This window comes from Hemitrygon akajei, chromosome 32, assembly GCF_048418815.1.
Source record: "Hemitrygon akajei chromosome 32, sHemAka1.3, whole genome shotgun sequence".
Taxonomy (NCBI): domain Eukaryota; kingdom Metazoa; phylum Chordata; class Chondrichthyes; order Myliobatiformes; family Dasyatidae; genus Hemitrygon; species Hemitrygon akajei.
In genome coordinates, this window is record NC_133155.1 from 20905160 (window position 1) to 20927282 (window position 22123).

The window sequence follows — 22123 nt, forward strand, 5'->3', positions numbered from 1 at the left end:
TTGGGAAAAAAACTTTTGGTATCCTCTTTTATATGATTGACTAGCTTACATTAATATTTCTTCTTTTCACCCTTTATGCTCTTCTGTTGGTTTTTTAAAGCTTTCCAATCCTTTACATTCCCACTAATTTTTGCACTATTATATGCTCTCTTTTTTTCTTTTATGCTATCTTTGACTTCCCTTGTCAGTTGCAGTTATCCATTCTCTCCCCTGAGAATACTTCTTCGTCTTTGAGATGTATCAATTCTGCACCATCTGAAATGCCCCCCAGACATTCTGCTGTCAACCCTGCTGATGTCCCTTTCCACTCATCTTTAATCTGCTCTTCTCTCATGCCTCTATAATTCCCTTTATCCATTGTAATACTGATATATCAGACTTCATCTTCTCGCTCTCAAACTGCAGGGTGAATTCTATCATATTATGATCACTGCCTCCTAAGGGTTCCTCCTCCTTAAGCTTCCTAATCAAATCTGGTTCATTACTCAATACCCAATCTAGAATTATCAATCCCCTAGTGGGCCCAACCATAGATTACTCTAACAAGCCATCTAATAGGCATTCCACAAATTCCCTCGTTTGGGATCCAGCACTAACCTAATTTTCCCAATCTTCCTGCATATTGAAACCCCCTACGACTATCACAATCCTGCCCTGATTATATCAGTGAACATTGAGTTGGGCAGTCCGCAAGCATCGCCACACTTCTGGCGCCAGCATAACATGTGTATAAGTCACTATATCTTTGGTATGGTGAAAGTAAGCCAGGGCTCTGGGAGAAACCCAGACAATCATGAGGAGAACATATAAACTGCTTGCCAACAGTGGCAGGAATTGAAATCCAAACCGACAGCGTGAGATAACTGCTAACTGATGATGCTTTCTGCTACAATACCATGCCACTCCACAATTATGTCATTCAAAGGATAACTATATGAAATAATACTCACTTCTTTCTTACCCAGGCATAAAGAACCAATTTACCTTCTTTTAGTTTCTCCAAGAAGTTGGAAGACCTATTCTAATGACTATGCATCTTTTGCAAGAATAAACACCCACAAAAGGCTGGAAGAACTCAGCAAGTCAGGCAGCATCTATGGAGTGGAATAAACAATTGACGTTTCACACCAAGACCCTTCATCAGTGCAAGTAGTGGGATACTTGTCTTCATGCACTTCCAAACTTTGGCAGGAGGTGGCAATGTTGCACAATTAATGATGACTTCTTGCCCATGAATTTAGCAGTGGCTTTGCTCTGGTCTCAAAGCTCAGTGGGTGGTTGGTGGGTGGTGGAGGAGGCAGGGGATTATGGTGGAAGTAGAGAGGGTGAAGTGGGTACAGATACAAAATAACCTCATCTATTCCGTGAACATGTGTGTAGATCGATTCTCCTTCCACGATTGGCCTCAAGCTAGTGTGAAACATGGGCTCATAACTTGAGCAGAGATCGGAGCACTGAAGTGAAAAGGTTCTGTCACTTGGAAAGGATCCAATTGAAGCAGAGTGACGAGGAGACAGAGAGGCACGACCAGAAAGTAAAATAGCAGTGTCTCAGTTCTTAGTTCTTGTTGGCAAATTTAGGGCATCTACCCTTTTCTTCGACAGCCGGTTAAATTGTGTTGGTAGTAGCACTGTATTTATTTATTTATTTTGCTTAGCAATACAGTGTGAAACAGACGCTTCTGGCCTAATGAGCTGTACCCCCTAGAAACCCACCTATTTACACTAGCCTAACCACAGGACAACTTACAATAACCAATTCAGCTACTATGGGAGGAAACCAGAGCACCCAGAGGAAACCAACATGATCATGGAAAGGGCATTTGTACTCCTTACAGACTGTGCCAGAATTCAACTCCAAACTCCGGAATGCCCCAAGCTGGGTCAGAATCACAGTAACTGTGACACTACCATGGCACCCTGGTCTCCCTGCACAGTGCTGATGTTGCATGTGAAATTAATGCTCAGGAAATGCCAACTACACTGGGTGGTGCCTGGTGCAACTTCCATCTGAAAAGGTCGCAGTCTTTATTGAGTCATTGGGAGATACAGTACAGAAACAGGAGCTTTGACCCACTGACTTTATGCCAGCCATCAAGCACCCATAGTTGATCCTACTAAAGTATAAGCAAAATGTATTCAATGTACAGTTTTTGTGTTAAATACAGGCAAAATCAATTCATTCATCATAAATTTGGAAGGATGGGTCTTACACTCACTATCTATGAGACAATGGTTCTTTACCAAACACCACCTTAATTCAACATTGCAATCTGACAATATAAGTTCATGACCAATCTCAGAAACACAGTCTTGTTCAGCAAGGCATAACTCTTGCATACTCTAGAATCATATCTGTAATGAAAAATCATAACATGGTAGCTCCCTGATGTTCTCTGTACACTCCTCACCGTCAGTCCTGTCTATGATAGGGGGATCTGTTGAATTCATTGCCATGGACAGCTGTGGAGGACAGTTCATTGAGTACATTTAAAGCAGAGGTTGATAAGTTTTTGATTTGTAAGGGTATCAAAGATTATAAGGAGAAGGTGGAGAATGGAGTTTGAGGGAAATAATAAATCATGGTGAAACGGCAGAGCAGACTCGATGGGCCAAGTGGCCTAAGTCTACTCCTATGTATTATGGTCGTACATACAGACCAGTTGCATTCCTCACATAGTTAGCGCTGACAATTATAACCCTACATACATACTTCACACAGTCAGACCAGTAATGTATGAATTCAGTTATACAACTCCGTTGGTCATCTGTGATTTATAAACCACAGGCCTATTATGTTGCCCAGAACAACTTATGCCTTGCCATAACTGCTAACAATTGAGTTCTACTTTTGGAAAACTCAGTGCCCCACCTGAGGAGTCCACCTAAACTCACTTGCCTATTTTCCTACCTGCCTCTGAAGGATCTAGTGGAACAAAGCATTGACAGAGTGCTGCTTTGCTGTGGAGGATTTCTGCCTGTTATTGTGTCAGATGGCCCCCACCGATGTCAGTCCAGGCAACGCCAATCCGAATAGGCACACATAATGTGTATGAACGAATGGGGCAAATCTAAACCCAATTATACCAATGACCAAGCAACCACTGTTGGCTTCCAGGACTCTCAGTGTCAGCAGTGAGGTGTGGCACCAGTACTGAGCAATTACCAGCTGGAAGAGGAGAATGACATGGTAGTCCGCACATTGCTTTTGCACCTTGGTTGTTTGTCAGTCTTTGTTTATGCATAGTTTTTCATAAATTCCATTGTATTTCTTCATTTTCCTGTAAATGCCTGCAAGGAAATGAATCTGACAGTTGTACATGGGGACATACACATACTTAAGATAATAAATTTGCTCTGTCTTCGACTTTGATGACTGGGCATCAATGGAGCAAATACTGCAACGAGGTCCAAGTGGAGAGATTCAGAAGCATCACTGACCTACAGATGTCTTACTTAGTTGAATCACAGGTCTCGTCTCCCCTCATCCTACCAAGCCATCATTTCTTACAGACCCAAGGCTCTCATTTCAGTCTTCCGGACCGTAAGCCCCCATTGCCCCACCCTGGCCTTGTTCTTCCTGCCATCCGCCTTTTTCTCCCAGTCCCAACAACTTCAGCCCTTCTGACCTAAGGCTTCTCCTCACTCACCTTGATTTTGCCTTACCCAGCACCTTCAACCTCCAGTCTTTTGTCTAACATCCTCAGTGCCCAGAGTCACCCCAGTGGAATTTTTGAGTGGGGCCAGGCACATACTGCCGGAAAGGTTGAGATCACACTTGTAGAACCAGTATACTCAAATGAGGTGTGGCTGGCAAGTTTTGTTTGCTTGTTGGAAGATCAGTTTTGTTCACTATCCCATATCTAGTCCAATTTTACATAGTCATGCCCCTCACAATCAGCAAAGGTAATCATCCATGCTTTGTCTTTGCCTGAATACCTTTTGTTAAATTGCCATTAACAAAGCCATCAATCTTGTTACATTGTCTATTTTATCCACTTCAAGATTTTAAATTGTTTGGTAATCAAGCACAACTTTTGTTACAAGTTCAAGTTCAATTATCATTCAACTATATATGAATGTGGCCAAACAAAACAGTGTTCCTCCTGGGCCAAGGTACAAAACACACTGCCTACAGCACATTGCACACTGCGCATAGCACAAATAGCATGTGGGGTTATAATTTCAAGAAAGAAAACATAGTCACAAAGAAAAAAGATAATAATATAACCCAAGTCCCTGCGTGGCATGACTGTAGACTGATGGAGAACTGTCCAAGTCAGGCTGGTTCATCCAGTGAGCGAACACTGGAGGGCAGTACCGACAGGAGGGGCCAGCCCCCAACCCAGAACAGATTTCAGTAAGTAAATTAAGCAAATTTAATTCAAAGGATGAAAAATTAATGTGAAAAGGAAGAATTATTTTGCAATGTCTTGGGTGTGAGATGTCAGATTGCTCACCTGAGGCAACATTTATGAATAACAAGATAAAAATTAAGCGGAAAGTCATCATCATGGATGAGGATGAAGCAGTTTATCCTTGACTTCCTGTAACATGGTAGCACAATGCTTTACAGTAACAGTGACCGAGGTTCCATTCCCGTTGTTGCCTGTAAGGGGCTTATATGTTCTCCCTGTGGCTGCATAGGATATCTCCGAGTGCTCGAATTTCCTCCCACAGTCCAAAGGTGTACTGGTTGGTAAGTTACTTGTCCCATGATAGGCTTGGGTATGCTGTGTGGCGCAGTTCGAAAGGCCAGAAGGGCCTAGACTGCGCTGTGTCTCAATAAATTTTAAAAAAACTAATGGGGAATTTTCATGGTTGTTCTGGTTTCCTCCTACATCTCAATGACACACTGGTAAATTGACTGACTATTCTAAATTTCACCTGCATATGGGGCAGCAGAAGTAATGAGGCAGTTATTCAATGTGTGACAGAGAATATCAATGGAATTGTTTGGAGTGCTCTGTGAACTTTGGGGGTCAAACGACCTCCTTCTACAACATAATAAAACATAAAATATGAAAGAAAAGACACCACTTCTACAACCACATAGGACGGAGAATTCAGCTACATCGGCAATTACACACTGCTGCAGTCTTCACTGTCATTTCTTTACGTACCTTCACAGGATGGAGGTGGACCTTCAAACTGGAGATGTGTTCCCAGGCGACACGTTAATATTTCATTTCCAATCAGTGTAAATCCAGGAAGGCATTGGTACTTGATAATATCACCTTGGAAAATGAAAAAAGTAAGAGAGTTATGGCAAAGTGTTTCAAACCAAGAAACATACCACATATTCTTGTTCATTTTTACGAATTTCAGTCTAATTCTCTTCAAAGGATCATTGTGCACTTTTATCTGAACAGGTAATTTCTCCTCCCGTTTTTTCCACTATGTCTCTTGAGATCAGGGATGACTATACAACATTTGTTTTCCTGTAATGATGGATCAAATCCCATTCATCTCCTTTCGAGAGTACCAAGTTCTCAAGAGAGACATGTTCCTTTCAATATATCTGGGAAGAAAGGAATCAATGAACCAGTGAGGAGAGACTATGAATGAGGGGGGAGGGCAGACAGAGGCAGAAAAACTTATTTGACAGAGGTGTATACCTAGCTCTGGGGCAATTCTGATGAATGCCTGAACTAAATCATCAAATCGTGCTTTGTCATAAACTGTGCTCCTTTAATGCCTGTGGTGCAGTGGAGAGCAATCAGAGACAAAAGCACAACTTAAATCAAACAGCTGTAGTCAATGGAACCATTTCAAAGCCATGGAGACCGACTCAGGCTTGGAGTGTTTGTACTGGAACGTTATGTGAAACCCAAGTGGTCTGCCATTTCTGCATGTTGGTCATAGCCCAAGAAGATTTATTGCAAACTCAGTGTTAATTTTGGGATAGCGATGAATGAATCTAATAACTCTCTTCCTTTCCAGTCCCGATGAAGAGTCTTGGCCTGAAATGTCCGCTGTTTATTTCTATCCATAGATACAGCTTGGATTCCTCCTGTGTTTTGTGTGTGTTCGTACTTTTACAACTCAGGGCACTGAAATGCTGTTTAAAGTGTTGTCTTTGATTCAATGGAACTGCTTCTGCCTGTTTAAAACAATGGAGAAGTGGCAGATGGACTTCAAGCTGGAAAAGAGTGAAATTTAACTCTTTGAAAGATTGAAAGTGAAGGTGGAGTACAGGGTTAATGGCAGAATTCTTAGCCAAAGTCAATAGATTCCTCAAAGGTACCACAGTTGATAGAGTGGATAAGAAGGCATACAGTTTGCTGACCTTCATTAGTTGGGGATGGAACTCAATAGCCGTAAAATACTGTTGCAGTTCTATAAAACTTGGTTAGACTTCTCGTGGAGTATTAGGTTCAGTTCTGTTCATCTCATTATCAGCAGAATGTGGGAGTTGTGGGTACCTGGAACACACTGCCTGTGTGCTGAGTCTCAAATAATGACTCTTAGGTGGGCACAAAGATGTAAAAAGAAGTAGAGGATTATGGGCTGTGTAGGAGGGAAGGGCTAGATTGATCATAAAGTACCTTCATATAGGTTGACACAATATTGTGGCCAAAAGGTGTTTACTGTGTTGTACAAGTCTATATTCCATTTCACTGCTATAACAATTTGATATTGTTTGCTTTGTGTAAATGATATTAATTAAGGGATGAATGTTAGCCATTAAATAATGAAGGATAAAACCTGAGGTGGGTCTTGGAAACATTTTTGACTTTGACATGATTAGTAACAGGACTCTTTTACAAAGTGGTGACAAAAAAACAGTTAGCACATTTACCGATCTCAAACTCTTCATCTTCAGAAAAAATCTCTGCATTTGCCACAGAGACAGGTGGCCGGCACTTCCTCAGCTGATAGGCTGAAAAGCAATAAAAATGACTATTGATCACTGGAGTTTTAATTGCAGCATCACATCATCCACTAAATCAAAATCTATTCTTAAGCCACAAGAAAGGTATCTTGATGAAATGGGTGTGCTATTTTAAAGCATTTTGCAGTTGCTAAGCAAATACCATGAGAAGTTTAAAGAAGGAAATCTTGTGTACAAATCTACCATGTTGGGTAAAGCTTTTACTATAGCTATAAGGTTTGAGAAAAATAATTTCAGGTACTTCCATTCAGTATGCCTCCTATTTACGTATTCAATATACGTAATTGATTTACTTGTTTATTTATCGTTTTATTTTATTTATTATTATTTTTCTCTCTCTCTGCTAGATTATGTATTGCATTGAACTGCTGCTGCTGAGTTAACAAATTTCACATCATATGCCAGTGATAATAAACCTGATTCTGATTTTTCATATCCATTGTTAGCCAATGACTCTTACATTTCTCAATTACTTCCCCTTTCTGCAACTATATACTGTATACAATTTCTCACTTCTGTGCTCTGAGGAAAGGTCTTTGATTTAAAACATTAACACTGTTTTTTGCTCACTGATTTTCTTGAACTGTTGAGTGTTGCCTTTTCCATTTCTCATTTCCTCTCTCATATAATCCTCTAGTTATAACAATATAAGACATAGAGGCAGGAGTACCATATAACCATTCAATACAGTGCCCTCATTCAGTAAGATCACGATTGAATTTTATGATCAAGTTCTCTTTACCAAACCAGTCACATGAACTTGGATGACTTTAATATCCAAAAATCAATCAGTCAATAGCCTTGGATCTATTCAATTGCTCAGCATTCAAAGCAGTCCGAAGTAGATATTAAAAGGCTTACAACATCTGCTTAATGTAGCATGCTATGTAGTGGTTAGGGTAGTCACTTCACAGTGCCAGAGGTCATTGATCAAGGTTTGATCTCCACTATTGTTTGTAAGGAATTTATAGGCTCTTCTTGTGATCTTGTGGGCTTCCTCTGGGTGTTCTGATTTCCTCTCACATTCCAAAGAATGTATGGTTCAGTTTAATGAGTTGTACGCAACACTCATGGGCACAATCCTCAAACTATGTTAGTCTTTGATGCATTTCACTCAATTACGATGTACATGTGACCAATAAAACTAACTTTAACCTTTAAAGGATTTCTCTTCCTCCCAGTGCTGAATTTCAATGAACAACACAGTTGCATAGCTACACTTTTCAAAGGCAGCTCAGGCTTGAGGGAGACGAGACAGAGCCAATTTTGGGAAAAGAACAGACACACAGTTTCGTAGTGGTGAACTTAATTACATCTAAGCATTATGCGGGTATCTTCACCCTCTTTAAATACACCATGACACCAGCAGAACATAAAAGAGCAGCATGATTCACTTTATGCACATTGTCTCAGCAAATGGACCAGTTTTCTCTGCTTGCAGTCACTGATTTTTTTTTGCCAAATAACAATATTCAAGATATTTTGCAATATTAGCTTCCCAGGAGCTTAATGTCATAATGGACATCAGGACTGCAACTAATACTTTCTGATCTGTTAGGCTTTCAGGTATCTGTAAATGGGAGAGAGAGAGAGAGAGTTGGAGAGACAGGGAGGACATTGTAAAACTGAATAAAAACCTCGATTATATGATTCACTTTTGATTACTATCATCTATTTCAAAGTTCAAAGTTTAAGGTAAATTTATTATCGAAGTACATATATGTCAGTATGTGCATCTCTGAGATTCATTTTCTTGTGGGCATGCATATTAAATACAAGAAACACAATAGAATCAATAAAAGACCACCTCCAAAAAGGACGGACAACAACCGGGTAAATATAAAGCAAGAAAAAATGTAATAACAAATAAATAAGCAATAAATATTGAGGAAGTGAGTTGCAGAGTCCTTGAAAGTGAGTCTATAAATTGAGAGAATATTTCAGTGATGGGGCCATGTGAAGTTGAGTGAAGTTGTCTCCTCTGGTTCAAGAGCCTCATGGTTGTCTGGTAAGAACTGTTTACTGAATCTGGTACGGTAGGTCCTGAGGCTCCTGTACCATCTTCCTAATGACAGCAGCGAGAAGACAGCATGACCTGGATGGTGGGGGTCTCTGATGATGGATGCTGTTTTCCTGTACGAGCGATCTATGTAGCTGTGTTTTCAACAGAGGGGAAAGCTTTGCCTGTGGTGTACTGGGTTGTATCCACTACTTCGTGTTGGCTTTTCCATTCAAGGGCATTGGCATTTCCGTACCGGCTTGTGATGCAACACCGTCAATGTACTCTCTACCACACATCCAAATCTTTGAGCTACTGCTGGTCAAATTTAACAGCCAGAAGCTAAACATCAAATGAAAATTTATTTTGTCTTTTTTAGTTTCTCTGACATTTCAATCACTAAAGTCTTTTTTATTGACACACCTGAGGCAGCCAGTTCGCCATCGAACCCAACACTGAAATGAAGCTTCCTGCCCTGTTCAAATTAGTCTCTGGCTATTACCTGCATGTCTAGAACACTAAAATAAATAACTATAATGTGCTGCTGTTCATGGGGATTCAAGAGAGAGATAGTCAATTGGGTGCAGGTGACGTCACCCTAAGGCAAAAGAAAACGTAATTTGAAAACTATTTTGTGGGAAAAATCTATTACAGAAAGAATGAAGAAACCTGGAGACAAAGTAATATTTTACATTCCAGTGTTTCAAATTATCTCTGTGGGTTAAACAAAATTCACTTAGTATAGTAATTAATCCAACAAGGAAAATGAGGACTTGTGTCGTTGTATGGTATTTGGTCCTAATAACGTAGTCATCGAATAGTGTCAAAAGACGAAGATGAATGAAGCTTATTAGTGTGTGTGAATGTGGTTCCGGATCCTAGTTGGGAAACTAATAGTATTTTTCTCCTCATAATTATATAACCATCTGCAACCTTTAATGAGTTGTATACTTATCGCAAACTGCATAATTTCCATGTTGTGCAGGTAAACGAGAGATGGTATAAAAAGTGAATTTCTTATGAGGGTGGAGTGCATTAGTGTCATATTATTGCTCTCCGTTTTCAAAGCAGCTTTCAAAGTTTGAACATTTCTCTCAGTGGAAAAGCTGAAATAAATTAGCATTCATATTTCAAATGATATGCTGCTTAGGCAAAGCTGCCCTTTTAATGTATTTGACGTATCCGACACAATTATATTTTAACAGAGCTCAGGAATATTGTCCAAAAACTTCAGTAAGGAAATGCTTGTTGCCGAGGCTCACAACTGAAGTCACCAGACTCCCAGATTGAGGAACGGAAGGTGTCAGTTGCAATGACTGTACAACTTAAACACTTACCAATGATATTATAATTAGCAATTCAAATGAAGGTTTTAAAACATTAATGATAATCCTGTCAGAGTCATAGACTTAAATAGCATGGAAGCAGACTCTTTGCCTCTACACATCCATGCCGATCAAGTTCTATACATGAGTTAGGAACATTTCTACAGTTCTTAGCAAATATCACCTCTAAACCAGGTTGTTCCGAACCTAGTGTCCACTGACCCCCTGCTTAATAGTATTGATCCATGTTATAAAAAGGTTTGTAACCATTGCTCTAAACCTTTCCCATCCATGTACCTGCCTAAGTGTCTTTTAGATTAGTAACTGCAACCAGCTTTACCACTTTCTATGCAGCTCATTCAATATTCCCACCAGCCTCTGTGCGAAAAGTTTCCCCTCAAACCTCTTTTAGATATTTCCCCTCTTTCCGCTCTCACTTCAACCTCCGCCCCTTAATTTCAGACTTCCCTTTCAGATGAACTGGAATGCCCAATGCCTATATTGTAATAGATATATCGTGCTCTGCACAAAAAAAACTGGTCATATTGGCTAAATGATCATTTCATGTTCCAGGATTTATTTTCTTGTCTTGTATTCTGGGTAACATCATGCACAAGTCTGCAAGAAGATGGGAGTGAGGCAGAAAATGGACAGTTCAAGTGAGAACCTCAAAACATCTCCATAGACATAGTCATCAAAATGGAACAGCAGTAAGTAGTATTATCAGAGTCAATATAACACTCTATCCAGATTTGTATTAAAACAATTATCTCAATCTACCCATACTGACCAATCAGAGTGTTCAGAAGTTTGGATTTATTCAATGCTGAGCTAAGTGTGTTAAAATCTCTATGACTTCACTAAGGAAATGACAACCTAAATAGACCAAGAACATTCAAACGCATGTAATACCAAGAAATCAGGGGATAGATCCATTGCTCAAAATATGTTTTGTGGAGAGCATTCTAAATGGCTGCATCACCATCTGCTATGGAAAGGGCAGGAAGGGTCTACTGCAAAATAAACTGCAGACAGTTGTAAACTTAGTCAGCTCCATCAGGGGCACTAGCCTCCGTCGTACCCAGGACACCTTCAAGGAGCGATGCCTCAAAAAGGCGGCATCCATCATTAAGTACCCCATCACCTGAGTCTTGTCTTGTTTTCATTGCTACTATCTAGATGGAGGTACAGAAGCCTGAAGGAGCACACTCGATGACTCAGGAACAGCTTCTTTCCCTCTGCCATATGATCTCTGAATGGACATTGAACCCATGAACATTACCTCACTAGTTTTTTACTTGTATTTTTCCATTACTTATTTAATTGCATTATAATATATATTTACTGTAATTCATGTTTTTTCTGTTATTATGTATTGTATTATACTGCTGCCGCAAAGACAAGAAATTTCACAATATTTGCCAGTGATATTAAACCTGATTCTGATTCCGATTCACACCATGTGATTGATTTAGGGATAAAGGTGTGCATTTTGCCTCTAAAATATTACTGGGTTGCATTGATATGACATATTGAGCATCATTCTCATTTGGGATATTTAGCTATTACAGCACCATGATGTGTCATCATATTTGTTCCTTGTTCGCAGTCCATTTGACTGTCTTAAGTTTCATGCTAATGTTCTTCCTAGTTGCACACTTAATCCAATTCAATGCTTGTCTAGTAGGGTACCTCAACTGAATCCATATCTATTTTTGTAGCATCAGTAATATGAGCAACTTAGTTTGGGCTTTTGAATCCAAATCGTTCACATAAATAGGACAAATTCATGGTCCAGAATTTTTCGGTAGCACCTGCCCACCATCCAAGGCTATTAGACAAGTGATGTCCTATTGTCAATTCTATTCTTGGACAAGAAGGTAGTTCGTCACCTGGCCCAATATTTGTCCATTTTGTGCTGGCTCAGAGTTCACATAGAATCACTAGACTCATGAATCTTGGTGAACAAGAATATGAATTGCACCTTACTTTACAGCGGAAACCCTTCCACGATATAGCCTTACAGTAGCTGTTTTTCTCATTTCTATAACTGTGTTTGTATTTAGATTACTGTCATCTGACAGGACAACATATGGAATCGATTTTTTTTGCAACCGATGTTAAAGATGAAACATCCTGTGTGATGTTAAGAGAAATCAATTTTGAACAATATTTTGTGACATAGTTCAAGGTATTCATGGAAGAGCTAGATCATATATTTCAGGAGCTGGGATTCTGCCACTTTGATGAAAAATTGAGAGTTCAATTGTTGTTCTGCAAGTAGTTATATCACAAGTCTGAAATAAGAGGCAGAAAACAAGAGAGACAGGGAGAGAGAGGCAACAGAGAGAGAAAAAAGAGTGGCAATGAAGTAAAGGAAGAGAGAAAGCAGGGGTGTATGTGTACATATGGTGATGCTGTGGTGTGATAAGTGTGAAGTGGGTATAGAAAGAGAGAGGGAGAGAGAAGTGAGAGAATACATAGGAAATCTGAGGTGATCAAAAATCTCCAATTATTATTACAAAAATTGCTTGAATCTAAAATGTTGAGACTAAAATTGTAAAAAAACAGAGATATGAACTGACCGTAAAATTTTATAATAAATCGACCTCCATTCGCCATATCACTGCGGAACTTGAAGAGAACTTGATTTGAAGTGCTGTATGTTGATTCTTTTATGGAACTTCCACTAAATACTCCTAGCTGGGGTGCACTTTGTTGAGCTCCATCCCTAAAGGAGAAGATTATCAAACATCAAATTAGCTAACTGAGAAATAGAGCAGATAAAGAAAATTTAGATAGATGTATGTTCAGTATATCAAGAAGTAGCTTTCGTTACATAAATAGCCAGTTTGCAAAGTGATTTTTTTTCCTGTTCGGATTGAACAACCTATTGAGGAGAGGCAATCTCATGCTCAGGATTCTGAAAGAAGCCAAATGAGCTCAATACTCTGCTACATCAAAGTCAAATTCATCTTCTCACAATATCACTTAAATATTATACCCCAAAATGATATTTAATTTTCATTTGAGCTCTTCCATTCTGTGTACTTTAGCACGTCACAGGACTTGCTACTGGCAAGAATATTGAAAGGAATTTACCTTTGCATGATCATTCAATTCTTTTATATCTTGATAGTTATTCTTATATAGAACCATAGAACATTACAGCACAGAATCAGGCCTTTTGGCCCTTCTTGGTTGTGCCGAACTATTTTTCTGCCTAGTCCCACTGATCTGCAACTGGGCCATATCCCTCCTTACACCTCTCATCCATGTACCTGTCCAAGTTTTTCTTAAATGTTTACTATTTCTTCTGGCAGCTCACACTCCACACTCCCACCACTCGCTATGTGAAGAAGCCCCCCCCCCCCGCCCAATGTTCTCTTTAAACTTTTTCCTTTTCACCCTGATGCACCATCAATAACTCTCTGAGACGTGAGGCGAGATATCGGCTTTTATTGACTGGAAGAAAGAACAAGCAGAAATTGACCACCATGCTACATCCTGGAGACTGAGGGCAGGGCTCAGGCCTCAATCGCTTTTATACTGGGGTCTGTGGGAGGAGCCACAGGAGCAGTCAGCGGGGGCGGGGGGGGCATGTCCAGACAGGTATATGTAGTTCACCACACACCCTTAACCCATGTCCTCTGTTTTTTTTCTCCCCTAGCCTCAGTGGAAAAAGCCTGTTTGCATTCACTCTATGCATCATAATTTTATTTTTATATATAAAAACCTTACACATTGTAATAAAGTACTGTATGCCAGTGGCCTAACAATGTTCAGATGAGGTGCTCCCTAGACTGAATTATGTGGTGCCTCATTTTAGTAGCAAATCTGCTTGCTTCCCTTCTCTTAATATACTTATTTCCAATGGGGAATGTCCTTCCTCAATCTCAGAGGTTAAATTTAGTCCAGATGACATGAAGTCCATGTGCCCATTCCGTCAACGTAATGTGACAGGAGCATTCCTGAAGAACATGCTGATGTTACTAGATTAAATGATCTCTGCACAATTTACACTGACTTTCAATCTGTAGTTTAAACTCAGTTGACAGCATTCGTTTTGGCTGATCTTTCAAACTATAACTTCAATACTTCGGCTGATCAGTTCAAAGCAAGCCCAGTGAAGGGTGTTAAAAGTGAAAAAAAAAGCTGAAAATTCTCAAGCATCGTCCTCGAGGAGAGCAAGGCAGGGTTAATGGAGGTGTTGCAAGAAATAGGTGGAGGGAAAAGGTGATGGGGCATTGAGACATTTCTTTAGAAATCTCTAATTGGAAGGCAGTCAGGTTGTGATTATATATAGCAACAAAAGATCTATGTGTCAATAAAAAGGCAAAAACAAGAAGTACAGACAAATCAATCAGAGAAGGGATGAATCGCAGAGATTAAGAAAAAAGGAAAAATGCATTAACCACAGCATTTCTTCTAGAAAGGGGATAAGCCCTGGCCGTTGCCCTAAATAGATGCATTGCAAGGTGGACAACGCGGCTGGACTTCTGGTGCCTCTTGCCCTTTTCTTTCATCACGCTGTCAAGTTACTGGAGCCTTTTCCATGTTGACAGAGTGTTTTTGCTTTGAACTTCTGCAGAGGAGACCTGTGTACAAACCTCAAGGTTCAACTCAATTAGCTAATACTGTCAAATGGTCTGCTGCCATCTCATCAAACACAAATTTTGTAGAAGCAGTGTTATTGAGTGGAAGGCGAACAATCAAAAGCACAGCAAGAGTTGAGTCATGATTGAACAGAAATTCGTACCAGATAGTAATGAAGTCATTGCCAGGTTCTAGCTGTAGTAGAGTTAGGTTGACATAAATCCCATAGCCCACAGGCACTGTCACTAGCCAAGTACAATCCTGCGAGTTTGGATATTCATTTGGATAGCCAGGAGAGTAGATGGTGCCATTGTGAGTAGTAATATTACCTCCACAGGGAACTGAAATGAGAGAACAGCTCTCTTTAGGGCCACTAGCAAGGATGATCTAATTAGGAAAAAACACAGTTGTTGAACGCTTCCAGAGAAGAAACCACATGTATTCATATGGCATTTGAGACAGCCGATTAGTAAAGATAGATTTTAAATGTACAGACAACCACGTTGCTGAACAATGTACAAAGGAATCAAGATTAGCCATAAATACTGACTTTAAACCTTCAGTAAATTAGCAGTAATAGGAAGTGGTGATCACAACTAACATGTGTTACAATTGACTATTTGCAAAAATCCTAATTGAAAAACTCTATCTTCATAATTTTGGGAGCATTAGAAAAATCAAATAGGCAAACAATGTTAGAATGATTGAAATCAATGTATTAAAATATGCAATAGTTGCTTTTAGGGCAGGATTTATAAATTCTCTTCATCCCACTCATTCTTATATTTAACATACAATATACTGTATATTGTAAAATTATTAGTCTAATTTATTATAATCTTCAGGTTCAATATACTTATTGATATTTTGTACATTGAATGAGATTATTACATCAAAATATTTATTCGGCACACTAGCAATAGACCATATTACATGAATCGCGTACAGCTTTTTTGCTAATTTGAATTAATTTATGGATGTATTGAAGTTGAAGCTGTTCATTACCAAGACCTACTCATATCAACACTGTGCTTGATTCCATATACCTGCACAATTATCTTCATTATTGCCTCACTCTACTGGAATATCCACATCAGATTTACCAGATTGTGGGTGAAAATGATGAAATTAATATGCAAATATTTATTAAGCATGTCAAAAATGTCTGTCAATAAAATACTCTAACTCATAACCAGCTAACCTATATTAATTTGATGATATGATTCACCAAGGCAAGTTATTATTTTTGGATATGCAAAGTGTAAATTATCATCTTTTTACCATCTTGCACCAGCCATTCGATATTTCACGAATTTAGTAAATCATTGACAATAATGAAGTTACTACCTTCACATCTCGGAATGGGATAATCCCAGTTTCTGTCAACCCCATGTCGGCAGTTTAAAACCGAGTGGCCAACAAGGTGATATCCAGGGAGGCACTCAAACGAAATGGACTGTCCAACATTGTAACCAGATTCTGTGACAAAGCCATGAGGAAATGGCTGAGGGTTAGGGCATTCGTGCAATTCGTAAGCTGAAAGAAAAATGGTACAATTTATTGTACTATTTATTTAGTTAGAAATACAGTATAGCCTTTCCGGCTCAACAAGACACACTACCCAGCAAACCATCTATCTAACCTTAGCCTAATCATAGGGCAATTTACAGTGATCAACTAACGCACTAACCAGTACGACTTTGGGCTATGGGAGGAAACCAAAACACCCACAGGAAAGACATTCAAGCTTTTTAGACAGCTTCGGGATTAAACTCTGAACTGACACCCCAGCTAAAGTAGTGTGGTGTTAACTATCACACTACCATGGTAACCTAGCCCCAAATTAGCCTGGTATGTTTATGAAACTTCTAATTTTAGACTGTCATGTTGCCTAATGGTTAAGCATAATACAGCCTTGGTGAAATCAATACAGAAGAATGAGTTAGCTTTCTTAAATGTTCTGTAAGTGCCTAAGTTTCATTTTATAATACCATCTCCAAACTATATAAATCTTTCAAATGGTGACAGGAAAAAATGCTCAAATTGATTAAATTCATGTTGTAACACCGAACATTTAAAAGACCTGCTTAGGCCTGCATGTCTAAGGAAAGTTGGTGCTGGTCATATAATCAAACTTACAATATGCATTTACAAATCATGCATTAATTGATACCAGAATTTTTCTTCTTACAAGTAAATTAACTTTTCTGTAAATTAGTTAATGAGAAACCTCATTAACTGAGTCAGAAAGCTGCCTCAGCTCTGTGGGCAAGTAGGCTGACCATAATCCATTAGAAGTCGACAAAAGTAGCATGACACATGAAGAAGCAGAAAGGTGGTGTTGGTCTCAAAAGTTTTAATGATTCATTTTTAAGGTTCATGCATATTTATCCACATCATTTCACTTCTTCCATTCTAATGTACTGCATTCAGTATTCCCAATGTGGCTTTCTCTACATTGGAGAAACCAAAGGTGGTTTGGGTCATCACTTTGGAGAGCACCTGTACCAAGTCTCCAGGAGTAACCTGAGCTACTTGTTTGCTGCTATTTTAATTCATCATCCCACTCACTGTCCTCTCTTTCTCTCTGTATGACCTCCTGTACTGTTGCTATGGGGCCCAAGAAAAGCTCAAGGAATAACATTTCAATATTGGTCTCGGCACATTGCAGACTGTGGGACTCAATATTGATTGACCATCTTCTAAGAAAGTTTTATTTTTCTTCATGCTTGCATGAGAACTGGCCATTTTTGACTGCCACCATTTTTTCTTTCTTTTTTTGTATAGCTAGACTATACAAAATTATGGAAGCTATACAGCATTAACAATGCATTACACAGGCAAAAGAACTTAATCTTATTGTAACTGTAACTCTATTTCACTGTAATAGCGAAATTACCTTTTTTCTACCCATCTCCCTCTCCCCCCTACCTTCTCTTCTACCTAGGCTAACTCTTCTCTCTTTCTTAGTTCTGATGGTTGGTCTCAGATTGAAACTATTATTTGTTCCTCTTTCCACAGAGGGTGTGGTAAGATGGAACAGAATTAGTGATTTCCCTGCTGCAACAGCTGTGAAATGGCTGAATATGTTGACAAGATGTCTGAATTATTTCCAGCAAATTGCCTTCAGTGCTCTTGACTTATATGGAGCTTTTATCATTAGTATGGGACATAAGGAAGAACCTGTACACTACAATAGCAAGGATTTTTGGAGCTTTTCCATGGGCTTGATCATAACCAGTGCCTGGCAACTTTGAAGCCCCTTCATGTCTCATCAAAAGCCAAAGATTATACAAGCAGAACTGCGATTTATTAATTGTTGATAAGTATTACTCTGAATTGCATGCAATCTTCAGCTTGATTTATTAGTGAAGGATCAAATAAAGAAGTCTGAGTTTTGTTCTTTTAGTTGAATTGAATGAGATTTATCGCTGCAGTTAAAGCATTAAACACAATTCCTTGAGTTACTAATTATTTGTTCTTTTAGTTAAGTAAATTAAAGTTACTTAATCAAACTATTTGAGAAACTGTGCCTTTCATTACTCACTCAGTCACTCAAGAGGAATCAAAATAAACCTGGGCTCTGTTTTGAGACAGATGGTGCCTGACTGGCTGAGTGTTTCCAGTATATCCTGCTCTTAATTCAGATTTCTAGCATCTGGTGATTTTTGACTCCATCAAATTATATAACACTCTTAAAATTATTTAATTTTATTTATTCATATCCAAACCTTAAAAGAAGCAGTGTCAGGCTATGAAGATTGGATCTAGATTGCTATCAGACATTAGAAGGCTAAGGTGCACTGGACTGGAGACTCAAGTGATATTTTAATGGATTAAAAACAGTCCCTGGGAGGTGTGTGTATGTACTGTAAGCTATCGCACAATATTAGAACAATACAAACACACATATTCTTTTACAAGACTCTCTATCTTAGAGAAGTTCATAAACCAGACAGAAGCCTCTAGTATATTAGAACTCAACTCACAAGCGAAACAAAATAGCTTTGGAGAAGTGTGTGTCAGCAGCTGTGACATGTATTCCCTGGTCAGGCTGCATGTCAAACATCCCATTTGTGTTCACTAAGTCTGGCTAATGTCAACTGCTGGATAAATTCTTGGGGGTCAGTTGAATTAACCGAAGTTAATGAGATAGTTTGTTTCCATCACCTCAATACGTTGTCCTCACTATAACTGGGGATGTTCTGTGAGGCTTCTGATCCAAAATAAAGTAACCTAGGTTTCACTTCAGTTCACTTGAAGCTTGGGAAGTGTTTTCTGGTTAATATAACTGAATATATATTGGGTGATGGATTATTTAATAATCAGGTGCGAATTAGCTCTTAATAAATTTGTTGAGATCATACCACAATCATTACTGTTCCCACTGTGAATGTCATTAAGCCTTAGATGCAGGAGTTTACTATTAAGTATTTGAATTCAAAAAAAGTTACCCAATAAAAAAAGAAGTTATCTACAAAATAATATTCCTGGACAATCAACCTTTAAAGTCACTTGTTATGACTTTGAAACTTTTGACTGGAAAAGTGTCTTGGAAAATTAAGTTATTGTTTCAGATTTTTTTCTAACATTGCAATGTACTGAGAAAGTTAGCAGTGACATAATAAGAAACACTGCAGCAGGCCAGCATACTAATGCATTAAATTTGAATGCAGATCAAATTTGTAAATCTCTGTTGAAGCAATTTCCTGATCCCAGCATGGAACGCTTTGTACTTCTAAGCAGCCAATTTCAAACAACCATTGACAAAGGTCCATTCCAGGATTTGAAGGGATAGAGACAAAACACAGAACTGAAGGAAATGAAACTGATTAGCAATGAGTTCATTACATTGTGGAGATGGTGTAACATCACTTGAAGCTTGGCATGGTGAATCAGTAGGAGGGCATTTTTGGGATATTTTACACTGTCGGATTACAGGCCTTCCCTGAACCAAAATAAAGCTTGTGTGACAGAAAGATGCTGGAGAACTTCAGCCAGACAGGCAGCATCTGTGGATGGAAATGGACAGCTGATGTTTTGGATCAAGACCCTCCATTTGGACCGGAAAGAAAGGGGGAGATAGCCAGTATAAGAAGATATAGGGAAAGGGTTAAACAAAAGCTGGTAGGAGAGAGGTGGATCTATGTGAGGGGAGTGGTCAGTAGATGAAGGTAGGAATGATGCCTGAAACTGGGAGGTGATAGGTGGAAGTAACAAAGGGCTGAAGATGATGGAATTTGATAGGACAGGATAGTGGAGCATGGAATAGAGGATAGGAGGTGGGCAGAGGAAAGACATGGAGTGATAGGAGAGGTGATGCTCAGGTAGAGAGGGAAGGAATAGGGTGAGGGAAAATATTGGGTAATGGGGGGGCAAGTTGAATCAGGAGGGGAGAAAGAAAGGCAAGAAAGAGGAAAATAGTGGAAAAGGGACAGAGGGGGAGCAGTTACTGGAAGTTTATCACTTGATTTTTAGATTGTTCATATATTCCACTGGAGTATTCTTCCTTCCATCTCCTGGTTTTCACTGAATTTACCTGTTGCATTTGTCAAAGGTACAATTAACACAGACAGAGAGACACTAGAGACTGCAGATGCCAGAATAGTTGCTGAAGGAACTCAGCAAGTTGAGCAGCATTGGTATGGGGAAGGAAAAGAAAGAACCTGGTGAAGAAACTCGGTCAAAACATCAACCATTCCCTTCTACCTACAGATACTACTTGACACTCTGAGTTCCTCCAGCAGGTTCTTTTTGCTATAATTGACACAGATATTTTCATTGCTATACTGACACCTGATGTTGTCCATCATTATGTCTTGTACTCTTGTCGAAAGTAGTCTTTCTTTTTATTCTTTGTTTGCCCAACCTACCAGTACCCGACTTTGAAACAAGGGCTATTTTATTCACCTCCAGCATCTCTAGTTTTCTCTCATTCACCCTCTTTGATCAACTCACGAGTGTGAGATGTGAAAGGGCACTTTTTTCCCTCAAGCTCACCTCAGGTAGAAACTTGGGTTAAGAACTGCAGAGGCTCACACTCGTTCCCATGAATCGGATTTGAAACTGCAAAGATGTACTTACCAATTATCAACTGCTGAGGTCTTACCTTGGTACATGAGTTTGAAACCTGGTTTGTTTTCTGAATGATCACTGTGGAAGTATATGGTTGTCACGTGAGAAGTAGACATTAGAGAAGGTGGAAGTTCAGCTCCACTGAACCTGCCAATCACAGAACTAGTGTCATGTGGTCCATTCCGAACTTCAATGAAATCGTGGTTAGGTTCAGTGGAAAAGTTCAGAAATTCAATATAAGCCCCTAAAAACAACATATGCAATGAAAGCCATGAGTGTATTTCCCAGAGTTATGTGGACTTACTTTATCACTCTGAACAAACAAGCACTGGGTATTTGTGCTTTTCATGAGGATTGGTTTTCCTCACTTTGGCAGAACCCAAAACCAATATTGTGAATTTTCAAATGTTGTACACCCAGACTCTGTGTCAATGATTCTACGATATAGAACATGGAGGGAAACTTGATAAAAATGTGTTTCAGTGCCACAATTAAATGGCAACAATTTCATCTTTTACAACAGCTTTCCAATAATAAGATACTGGTAAAGCAAACTTCCCAATTCAGATTTTCTAGGTGCCCCCAGCATACTAAATCAGTAAACTAAAGCATCTGTTAACATTAGTGAAGCACGGATGGGGTGCAGTTCTCAATGAACCCATAAGCCTGGTATATATTGGGTAATTACTTCCTTGCAACAACTATGCTGAGAACTTCATCATCTAGCTTCTGTAAGGAGTGGCAGAACAAAAAGATATTACACAGTATTGAATGGAAACAAAGCAAATATGATGGAAATGCAGGATAATTTAATTAGCTCTTGCTGTAATAATTTCAATGCAAGAAAGTGAAATTAGTTCAAAATTCACAGAAGTGATTCCCTTTTATAACTATCTAGAATATTACTGCACTCCCTCATGTTTATTCAATCACTACTTCAGAAATGGATAAGGCAAGTACCATCAATGGATCTAAAGAAAACATTGCATATTGCTGAATATTAATGAGATGCAATGCAAATGAAGCATAGAATTCCCAGTGATCTCTTTCACATCATTTCTTAATAAATGTGCAATACTTAAATCATTATTTTAATTCTGTCATCTGACTGGCATCATTTGCTAAGTGCATACTTACTGACCAGGCTGCATGTATCATGATCGGCACTGACTGCGCAAAAGCACAATAAAACGAAATCATTATACATAATATAATGTGATGAGTTGTCAGGGTG

The 22123-nt window shown here is 39.0% G+C and overlaps 1 protein-coding gene across 1 annotated transcript in view; it reads right to left on the bottom strand.

Annotated features, from left to right (window-relative positions):
- The window catches only part of csmd2 (CUB and Sushi multiple domains 2), an 896539-nt gene that overhangs the window by 158085 nt on the left and 716331 nt on the right, over nt 1–22123 (bottom strand). The window contains exons 37-42 of the mRNA XM_073034487.1: nt 20924–21133; nt 16162–16350; nt 14978–15155; nt 12804–12949; nt 6802–6882; nt 5123–5236 (exon numbers count right to left, since the gene is read on the bottom strand). Coding sequence (XP_072890588.1) covers nt 5123–5236; nt 6802–6882; nt 12804–12949; nt 14978–15155; nt 16162–16350; nt 20924–21133 — 918 coding nt within the window. The remainder of the gene's footprint in view (nt 1–5122; nt 5237–6801; nt 6883–12803; nt 12950–14977; nt 15156–16161; nt 16351–20923; nt 21134–22123) is intronic.